This window comes from Myotis brandtii, unplaced genomic scaffold (genome assembly GCF_000412655.1).
Source record: "Myotis brandtii unplaced genomic scaffold, ASM41265v1 scaffold314, whole genome shotgun sequence".
NCBI classification, from domain to species: Eukaryota; Metazoa; Chordata; class Mammalia; order Chiroptera; family Vespertilionidae; genus Myotis; species Myotis brandtii.
This window is the reverse complement of record NW_005362033.1, coordinates 1593304-1602995: the sequence shown is the minus strand read 5'-3', so window position 1 is coordinate 1602995 and position 9692 is coordinate 1593304. Positions and strand designations below refer to the sequence as shown.

Below are 9692 nucleotides of genomic sequence, written 5' to 3'. Positions count from 1 at the left end.
CACTTGGTGGGTGAGGCGCTGGTAGAGCGTCCGGGATGCGGTGGGCAGGGCCAGTGACCGGAGGGGGCGGGCCAGGATGGGGGGCCGAGCTGGCCTGGCACAGGAGGGTCAGCCAGGATGGAGGGAGGGGAGTGGGCAGGCTCGGCTGGAGTTTGTTTAGTGTTGGGGAGCCAGACTGCGGGCCAGGCCTGAGGAGGAGGCAGGCTCTTTCTGCATTGATCCATCATGTGCACACACCTCTGACCACGCACAGGTGACCACCACTCTCCTCCACCTCCATGTCCACCCCCTCACCCGGGGGCTCCATGTGTCCTTCCCAGATTGGAAGTCTGAGTCCTGCTGGGAGTGTGCTGTGTGGGGAAGGGGCACCAGCCAGGGCCCTGAAGGCATATGCTGCCCAGGCTCCCTGCCATTCGAATTTGGGGACTGAATGGCGAATGAGGCAGTGCCTGTGTAGGGGGTAGCTGGGGCCTTGCACTAGGGGTTTGGATCTTGCCACAAATGGCTTGTAGGCTGAGGGCAAGGTGAGGGCACAGGTAGGACCTAGGCCAGTGATGGCGAACCTTTTGAACTCGGCGTGTCAGCATTTTGAAAAACCCTAACTTAACTCTGGTGCCGTGTCACATGTAGAAATTTTTTGATATTTGCAACCATAGTAAAACAAAGACTTATATTTTTGATATTTATTTTATATATTTAAATGCCATTTAACAAAGAAAAATCAACCAAAAAAATGAGTTTGCGTGTCACCTCTGACACACGTGTCCTAGGTTCGCCATCACTGACCTAGGCAGAGGCTCAGGGGGCACCCCCACACTCGGTGGTGCAGGCAGAGCCTGGAGTGCTGGGTGAAGGCATTTGAGCCAAGCTGAGCACACAGGTGGGTGCTGGAGATGTCACCTGGAACTAGCCAGTTCCATCCAGATCCTCCAGCAAGAGACGATCTTAGGCCCACAGCCATCCTAACGATTACTCATTCCTCACAACGCCTGTCACCAGGGCCTTTCCCAGCCCCCTTCTATGTGAGGAACTGAGGCACAGAGAGCAGAGTGCCTTGTCCAGGGCCACACAGTCTGTGCTCCCAGAGGTTTCCATGGGCAGTTGGGGGCCCTAGAGGGTGGTAGAGCGGGGACGTTCCTCTCCAGACCAGCCTCACCATCAATGCCCCTCAGGGAGGCTACTTCCCTGAGAATGTCAAGGCCATGACCAGTCTTCGGTGGCTGAAGCTGAACCGCACCGGCCTCTGTTACCTGCCAGAGGAGTTGGCTGCCCTGCAGAAGCTGGTAAGGAGCTGTCAGTGGGCAGGGTGGGTACCGTGGGGGCTGGGGCAGGTGGACAGAGCAGTCCAGAGGAGATGACAGAGAACGGTGTTGACAGGCATGAGCAGAGCTGGCAGAGGGAGATGCTGGGTGTGTGCGGGAGCGGGCTGTAGAGGTGGACTGGGCCCGTGTGGCCGAGGGACCCCTGAATGGTGCAGAGTCATGGTGGCAGGTGGAGACTCCATAGACACCCCAGCCCCCCACTGAGTCCCTGCCTCTTCGTCCTGGCCCAGGAGCACTTGTCTGTGAGCCACAACCACCTGACCACGCTCCACGGGGAGCTGTCCAGCCTGCCATCTCTTCGGGTGAGTGTTGCAGAGGCCACCAAGCTTGGGAGTGGGGACTGGAGTGTAGCCAGGGGCGTGAGGGCAGGGCCAGACCCCAAGCTGGGCCATCACCCCTGCCCACCCTGAAGGGGAGAGAATATAATAATGTCCTGTGTTAAGTAGCCTCTGGGTAAAAAAGAGAAAGTATCCAAAATTCCACCTATTTGGGGCAATGACTACAATAATAACGACTGGTAGTGGCTAAGCACTATTCCGTGTGGGTTTTCCTTATAATCCTGACCTCTGCCAAGTTCACAGATGAGGACATTTGCCAGGGGTCACGGAGCCAGGCAGCGGGAGAGCTGGGGTGGGGGTTTGGCAGAAGGGGAGGTGGTCAGTGCGGCCTGCGTACACTGCTCCTCTTCATGGAGCTTCCGGTAGCCCAGAGCACAGGCTCGGCCAGACCTTTGGGGCCTCGGCAAAGGCCGTTCCCACCCAAAGCCAAACCCCGAGATGGTAAGGACTCAGGCTGCTTGAGTTCCAATCAGCTCTGCCACTTCTTGCCCGCGTGACCTCAGACAAGTCCCTTCCACTTTCCGGGGAGGTTCCCGCGGGAACTGCTGTGAACACCAGGTACCGCACAGACGGGTGAAGGAGAGGCGGCCACAGCCCGGGCCCTGCTGTTGCTTGTAATCACAGCACCATTCCCCGCCGACCCCTCCTCAAACTCTCAGCACGTCTGTAATACAAGGTTTCAGTCCTAAGGGAGAACAAACAGACTCACTCAGTCCACACTGGTCTCTCTGGGCCAACCCCTCCCTGTTCTAGAAGCCGACTCAGAGCTACAGCCCTGTCTTGCCCTCTGGAAAGGAGAAGAAGAGGGATATTCTATCAGAAAAGGTTCCCTGAGAACTGGGCTCTGGGGCCCATTTGAGCTGGGCTTTGAGGCGTGAATAGGAGCTCATAGGGAGAATAGGAAGACCCTGCCCGGTGGAGGGACTATGTGCAAGGCCGGGGGGGCACTCAGGCCTGGCCTCCAGTGAACTTCCTGGGGGCGGCCCTCCCTGATCTCTGCTTCTCCTGGTTTATCCCCAGGCCATCGTGGCTCGAGCCAACAGCCTGAAGAATTCTGGAGTACCCGACGACATCTTCAAGCTGGATGACCTCTCAGTCCTGGTCAGTGGCTGCCCACCCACTATGATGGTCCCTAAGGCCATTGTTATCCCCTTTTACAAATGGGAAAACTGAGGCTTAGAGTGGTCAGTGCCTTGCCCAAGGTTCCTCAGGGAGTCAGATCCTTAACCTAGGCACCCTTCCTGCCAGGGTCTGGCTGTCTCCCTTTGGCCCTGAAACCCCCTCATCTGCTCCCCTCTCAGTGCCCGCCTGATCCCCCAGCCTGACCCCTGACCTGACCTTATCCCTCCTACCCAGGACTTAAGCTACAACCAGCTGACGGAGTGCCCTCGGGAGCTGGAGAACGCCAAGAACATGCTGGTGCTGAACCTCAGCCATAACAGGTGCCTGTCAGGCCGGGAGGTGCGTGGGGTGGGCCACAGCACAGTGGGGGCACGTGGGTCCAGGGGGGCATGCGCTGCTGATGGGTTGCCTGACTGCCCTTCTCCCTCCCTCCTGCCCCAGCATTGACACCATCCCCAACCAGCTCTTCATCAACCTCACTGACCTGCTGTACCTGGACCTCAGCGAGAACCGCCTGGAGAGCTTGCCCCCGCAGATGCGCCGCCTGGTGCACCTGCAGACGCTCGTGCTCAACGGGAACCCCCTGCAGCACGCACAGCTGCGGTCAGCGGCGCCCGCCACGCCCTCCAGAACCCAGCCCTGGCCCCTGATTCCCAGTAGCCCTGACCCTTCCCATTTGGGGTTTGGTGTGGGCTGTGTCCCCTGTGTTGTCCACCTCACCCCACAACTGTCCTTGACCTTGTCCCTTAGGCCCTCAGTCCTGTGCCCTTGCACCTTCCCCTGGCCTGACCACCCCCTCTCCCTGCAGGCAGCTCCCAGCTCTGACGGCCCTGCAGACCCTGCACCTCAGGAACACCCAGCGCACCCAGAGCAACCTCCCCACCAGCCTGGAGGGCCTGAGCAACCTCACAGGTCGGCAGTGCCGGGCCCTCAGCCTCTGCTGCCCGCAGGCCCCTCACTGCTCTGGGGGAAGGGATGAGCCCTGCTTCTCCGACCCCCCCGAAAGGAAAGGATAGCATTGCTTATGTTATGAGTAGCTCTCCCGTTGTCGTGGTGACTGGTAGGAACACCAAGTAATGAGCACCCAGTTTATGCATAGACGCCCCGTGTGAGGGAGTTTCTCCTGAGGCTCAGGGAGGTTAAGCGACGTGCTGACAGCCACAGAGCCTGGGGGTGGTGCGGTGGGGTTCGGACAGGCCTGGCCACGCTGGAGCTGCCTGGGGGGGCCCTGGCTGATGCTCCCTCCCCCGCGCCCCAGATGTGGACCTGTCCTGCAACGACCTGACGCGGGTGCCCGAGTGCCTGTACACCCTCTCCAGCCTGCGCCGCCTCAACCTCAGCAGCAACCAGATTGCAGAGCTGTCCCTGTGCATCGACCAGTGGGTGCACGTGGAGACCTTGAACCTGTCCCGAAATCAGCTCACCTCCCTGCCTGTGCGTCCAGGCCTGGGGAGGGGGGCAGGAAGGCTCCTGGGCCCCCCTGGCTGCTGCCCTGACTCCGCCCTGCCTGCTTTCTCTCCAGTCGGCCATTTGCAAGCTGACCAAACTGAAGAAGCTGTACCTGAACTCCAACCATCTGGACTTCGACGGGCTGCCCTCGGGCATTGGCAAGCTGGCCAGCCTGGAGGAGTTCATGGCCGCCAATAACAACCTGGAGCTGATCCCCGAGAGCCTCTGCAGGTGTGGCTGGCGGGCGGGCGGGGCGGGGCCACGGCATTAAACCCTAGGAGAGCTGGTACCCACCCTGTGGCCTTCGGCATCATACAAAATGGACCATTTACCTTGGCTTTGTGGATGGAGACTACACGGGTGGTGCCAGCGATTCTCAGTTTGGGTCCCCAGAGCCCCCTTTGGGAGGACCCTGACAGCGTGAGGCCGGAGGGACAGTGCCCACCTGTGTGGCCTCGGCTCTGCGCGCCCCCTCAGGCAGAGAGCAGAGGACCCTCCGCCACTTCCAAACTGATTTGAGCAGAACATGTTTGTGCTGTCTGTCTCCAGGGCCCTTAGTCTGCAGGTCACTTGGGAAAATTCTCTGTCAACGTCACAGAAAGAATTCAGTCACTTAGCTGTGAGGAGGTGCTGTCCGCGTGCTCCCGCCTGGTGCCTTCGCAGCGCCTCAGAGCTCACTGTTCCTTCACTAGCCGGCCCCGCGGCCTCTGCCCTACCTGCCCCGCCCCCAGGACTGGAAGTTCCCTGCCCCTCTGTCACCTGCCTCAGGCCCCGGCCCTGTCCCCACAGGTGCACAAAACTGAGGAAGCTTGTCCTGAACAAGAACCGCCTGGTGACCCTCCCGGAGGCCATCCACTTCCTGCCAGAGATCCAGGTGGGGGCGGGCCCCGGCCGGCACAGGGGTGGGGGCGAGGGAGGGGGTATAGACAGACCCTCAGGAAGGACCGAGCACAGGCGTGTCACTGGAATGAGAGGGACCCGCATAGGCCTCCTGGAGGGGTGGCCTTTGCCGGGTGCTTTTGGGGAGACGGTGAGCTACATCCCCGTGTCCATGCCATGCTGGACGGCATCATGTCAGTCCCACAGAAGGGAAAACTGAAGGCCAGGACGGGCATTCACTGAGCCAGGATGAGAGCCAGGCCCCTGGCCGCAGCCCTGGTGGCTGCAAAGCGGAAACAAAGTTTGGTGGGGCCGGGAGGTGGGACTCAGGCTCAGCGCCACCTCTGCTCACCCCTGAGGCAGGTCCTGGACGTTCGGGAGAACCCCAGCCTGGTCATGCCTCCCAAGCCCGCTGACCGCACTGCCGAGTGGTACAACATCGACTTCTCGCTGCAGAACCAACTCCGGCTGGCAGGTGCCTCCCCTGCCACCGTGGCCGCCGCAGCAGCAGCTGGTAAGCGGGAAGGTCTGGCCTGAGAGGGGGCTGCTCTCCGGGGCAGCTCTCTGGACACTGGTGGATGGGGTTGGCCTGGTTGGCTGGATGCCCCAGGGGCAGGCCAAGCCGGGGCTTAGCCGTTTGCCTCTCCCCTAAGCAGGGGGTGGGTCTAAGGATCCCCTGGCTCGAAAGATGCGGCTACGAAGGCGCAAGGACTCAGCCCAGGACGACCAGGCCAAGCAGGTGCTGAAGGGCATGTCGGACGTGGCCCAGGAAAAGAACAGGAAGCAGGAGGTAAGTCAGGCCGAGGGCTGGGACAGGGCAGGCGGCCCTGGGCTCTGGTCAAGACAGACCGTGTGACCCAGCTCACGATGGAAGGGGTCCTGGGCGAAGGCCCTGAGGCGGGTGAGACGTAGAGATGCCGGCGTGAGTGGCTGCACAGAACCAATCCGTGCGCTGTGACTGTGACCCCAGGAGAGTGCTGACGCCCGAGCCCCCGGGGGTAAGGTGCGGCGCTGGGACCAGGGCCTGGAGAAGCCGCGCCTCGACTACTCAGAATTCTTCACAGAGGACGTGGGTCAGCTGCCTGGCCTGACCATCTGGCAGATCGAGAACTTCGTGCCTGTGCTAGTGGAGGAGGCCTTACATGGCAAGTTCTACGAAGCCGACTGCTACATCGTGCTCAAGGTGAGGCGGGCACCCTGGCCCCGTGACTTGCCTTAGGTCGCTCAGCAGCCTCAGCACCGCAGCTTTGCTCATGGAGGCGAGTGGGGGAGGCTTTGCAAAGGAGGCCGGGTGGAGATGGCCCAGGCAGAGGTGTGGCCGCCATCCCCTCCTGGGGCGGGGAGCCTGTGCCCATCAGAGCAGCCCCTCGGTGAGCTAGGGCCCAGGACTGCCTGGTGAGGGCTGACATGACTGTGGCCTGGCCCCCAGACCTTTCTGGATGACAGCGGCTCTCTGAACTGGGAGATCTACTACTGGATTGGTGGGGAGGCCACACTCGACAAGAAGGCTTGTTCTGCCATCCACGCGGTGAACCTGCGCAACTACCTGGGTGCAGAGTGCCGCACTGCACGGGAGGAGATGGGCGACGAGAGCGAGGAGTTCCTGCAGGTGCCGTGGGCTGGGAGGGCCGGCGAGGGCAGGGTCGAAGGGGTGGGTCGAAGGTGGTGGGCATGGCTAATGAGGCAGGCAGGGAGCTGAGACCAAAGGGGTTTTGGGTCAAGACCTGAAGCAGAAAGCAGGGGCAAAAATGGTGAAGGCAAGGGAATGAGATGAGGCCAAAGGTGGGGGGCCTGGGTTATTGGAGGCCAAGAGAGATGGGGAACTGGGGCCAATATGGCTAGGGGGCAGGGCCACCACCTGGACACCAAGGGGCAGGGCCAAGGGCTGGACCGAGTCCAGGGGGCAGGGTTAGTGAGTGGTTCTGGCCCTTAAATGTAGATGAGGCCACACTCGATTTTACCCAGATTCGCCCAAGTGTGCCCTCCTGTAAACCTGCTTCTGTACCCAGCACACATACCTCAGCATGCTGTGCGCACCTGAACTGCACAGGAGTGAACACATCCCTCCATTTGTACATCTTACCACTCCAGTGTGTGTCTATGTTTATAGACACAGATCTTATTCCTCCTCTTTAATGTCATCACAGATTTGTAGCACCCGGCACACCTGTATACAGGTGGGATTGGTGGGAGGTGGTGTCAGCTCATGATAAAGGCCTGCCCCCTCACACACAGGTGTTTGATAACGACATTGCCTACATCGAGGGTGGAACAGCCAGTGGCTTCTACACTGTCGAGGACACGCACTACGTCACCAGGTGAGGAGGTGTGTGGGTGGGCAGCATTGACCTGGACTCAGCTTGGAAGGACTGGGGGGAGGGTGTTCGGGTAAACTGGTCCCGTGGTGTCCCCTCCAAGCCACGTTTGCTCCGGCCTCCAGGATGTACCGCGTGTATGGGAAAAAGAACATCAAGTTGGAGCCTGTGCCACTCAAGGGAGCCTCCCTGGACCCCAGGTGAGTACCAGCGATATGAGGTGGGGGTGCCTGACTGAACCTCCCCTTTCCCCAGTGGGGGACAGATGTGGGCTCTAGAAGAAGAAGCCTTCCAGCAACTCTTTTAGACTCTTAGCCCCATGATGGGGGATTTGGGCCTGGGAACAGTCATTGCCTATAGCTGTCACAGCCCCTCCTCCCCTCCTGTCCAGGTTTGTTTTCCTGCTGGACCGGGGGCTGGACCTCTATGTGTGGCGGGGGGCCCAGGCCACGCTGAGTAGCACTACCAAAACCAGGTATGAGATGCACCCTGCTCAGACATGGGGAGGGCTTTTGTGCAAAGCAGAATTGTCACCTAAGAAGGGGTATGGGCCTTACTAAGGGCTTTGCACCTGTCCTCAGGCTTTTTGCAGAAAAAATTAACAAGAACGAGCGGAAAGGGAAGGCAGAGATCACGCTGCTGGTGCAGGGCCAGGAGCCCCCAGAGTTCTGGGAGGCACTAGGGGGTGAGCCCTCTGAGATCAAACAGCACGTGCCTGATGACTTCTGGCCGCCGCAGCCCAAGCTGTATAAGGTGAGCGGGGCTGCAGGGTGGGCCTGACTCCACCAGGGGTCAGGTTGGGGGATGGGCCACGGACTCCGGGGTGACTGGTCTTCATCTGGACTTTGGTATCGAGGGTGCCACCTTCTGGACAGAATCGCCCTGAGCAAAGGTCTGGAGGCTGGCTCTGAGTCAGGCCATTAGCATAGTGTTAGGCTGTGTTTGCTGGAAGGAGCTGCAGAGAGGGAGGCTGAGAGTGCCTGGGTGCTAGGCCTGAGAACCTGCCTTAATTCTGGGGTGTTGTGAGCAGAAAAAGGACAAGTTAGAAAATTAGAAAAAATAGTAAGTTCTGGAGAGAGTAGGCAGGAAAAGTACCATTTACAAGTCCTTCCTTACAATGACCTTGGAGTGGAGGGAAGAAACGAAGGCCCAGAGAGGAGCCGGCAGCGGACCTGAGTGCACACAGTGGGCAGGGCCAGGCTCCAAATCAGGACTTGTGGTGGGGCTTGTGTCCCAGACCCTGCCCCCACAGCGCTGGCCTTTCCTCCTGCTAGGTGGGCCTGGGCCTGGGCTACTTGGAGCTGCCCCAGATCAACTACAAGCTGTCAGTGGAACATAAGAAGCCGCCCAAGGTGGAACTGATGCCGGGCATGCGGCTGGTGAGACGCACAGGGAGGAGGCGAGGAGGCAGGACCTTCCCCTTTAGCCCAGCACTGGTTGACCCCAGCCTCTGGCCCTGCAGCTGCAGAGCCTGCTGGACACGCGCTGCGTGTACATCCTGGACTGTTGGTCCGACGTGTTCATCTGGCTCGGCCGCAAGTCCCCACGCCTTGTGCGAGCCGCCGCCCTCAAGCTTGGCCAGGAGCTGTGCGGGATGCTGCACCGACCACGTTACGCCACGGTCAGCCGCAGCCTCGAGGGCACTGAAGCACAGGTAGCAGTGAGGGCCAGCTGTGCGAGCCACACCCCCGGGGCTCCTCCCCAGGAGTCTGTGGATCCGTCAAAGCCCAGACCCTCTGAATCAGCTACTGCCCCGCAGAGCTGAGCCAAACCCACCGCTTCTGTGCTGCTGCCAGGCCCCGCCCCTCCATGCCCCTCTCACTCCGGCTTCCTAGGCCCCCTTTTCTTGGGCTCCATCCCTCCGTGACCTGCCCCTCCCACTTCTGGTTTCTAGACCCCACCCTCACACCCCCATGTCCGCCAACCGAGCCTCACCCCATCTACTTCCACCCCAGCCTTAACTGCTGACCCTCACTTGTGTTTTCTCCCCTTGGCAGGTGTTCAAAGCCAAGTTTAAGAATTGGGATGACGTGTTGACGGTGGATTACACACGCAACGCAGAGGCCGTGTTGCAGGGCCAGGGACTTGCCGGGAAGGTGAAGCGTGACGCTGAGAAGAAAGATGAGATGAAGGCTGACCTCACTGCACTCTTCCTGCCAAGGCAGCCGCCCATGGCGCTAGCAGAGGTGGGGTCGGGGCCTACGGTGATGGGCTGGGGTGGGGCCTAGGGTAATAGGACGTGGGGCGGGGCGTGGGTGATGGGGAGG

At 60.5% G+C, this 9692-nt stretch overlaps 1 protein-coding gene across 4 annotated transcripts in view; it reads left to right on the top strand.

Annotated features, from left to right (window-relative positions):
- The first annotated feature begins 6 nt into the window (after window positions 1-6).
- FLII (flightless I actin binding protein) overlaps window positions 7-9692 on the top strand; it is a 12509-nt gene continuing 2823 nt past the window's right edge. The window contains exons 1-21 of one of the 4 annotated variants that reach the window (XM_014542851.1): window positions 7-253; window positions 1151-1283; window positions 1553-1624; window positions 2681-2761; window positions 3017-3102; window positions 3224-3385; window positions 3591-3694; window positions 4041-4216; window positions 4305-4462; window positions 5021-5105; window positions 5474-5624; window positions 5767-5900; window positions 6081-6293; window positions 6540-6719; window positions 7346-7428; window positions 7551-7625; window positions 7817-7900; window positions 8007-8178; window positions 8700-8804; window positions 8888-9079; window positions 9423-9611. In XM_014542851.1, the coding sequence (XP_014398337.1) occupies window positions 36-253; window positions 1151-1283; window positions 1553-1624; window positions 2681-2761; window positions 3017-3102; window positions 3224-3385; window positions 3591-3694; window positions 4041-4216; window positions 4305-4462; window positions 5021-5105; window positions 5474-5624; window positions 5767-5900; window positions 6081-6293; window positions 6540-6719; window positions 7346-7428; window positions 7551-7625; window positions 7817-7900; window positions 8007-8178; window positions 8700-8804; window positions 8888-9079; window positions 9423-9611 (2853 nt within the window). In that variant the 5' untranslated portion in view covers window positions 7-35. Of the gene's footprint in view, window positions 254-1150; window positions 1284-1552; window positions 1625-2680; window positions 2762-3016; window positions 3103-3223; window positions 3386-3590; window positions 3695-4040; window positions 4217-4304; window positions 4463-5020; window positions 5106-5473; window positions 5625-5763; window positions 5901-6080; window positions 6294-6539; window positions 6720-7345; window positions 7429-7550; window positions 7626-7816; window positions 7901-8006; window positions 8179-8699; window positions 8805-8887; window positions 9080-9422; window positions 9612-9692 lie in introns of all 4 variants that reach the window. The other 3 variants (XM_014542849.1, XM_014542847.1, XM_014542850.1) reach the window with 3 other exon arrangements.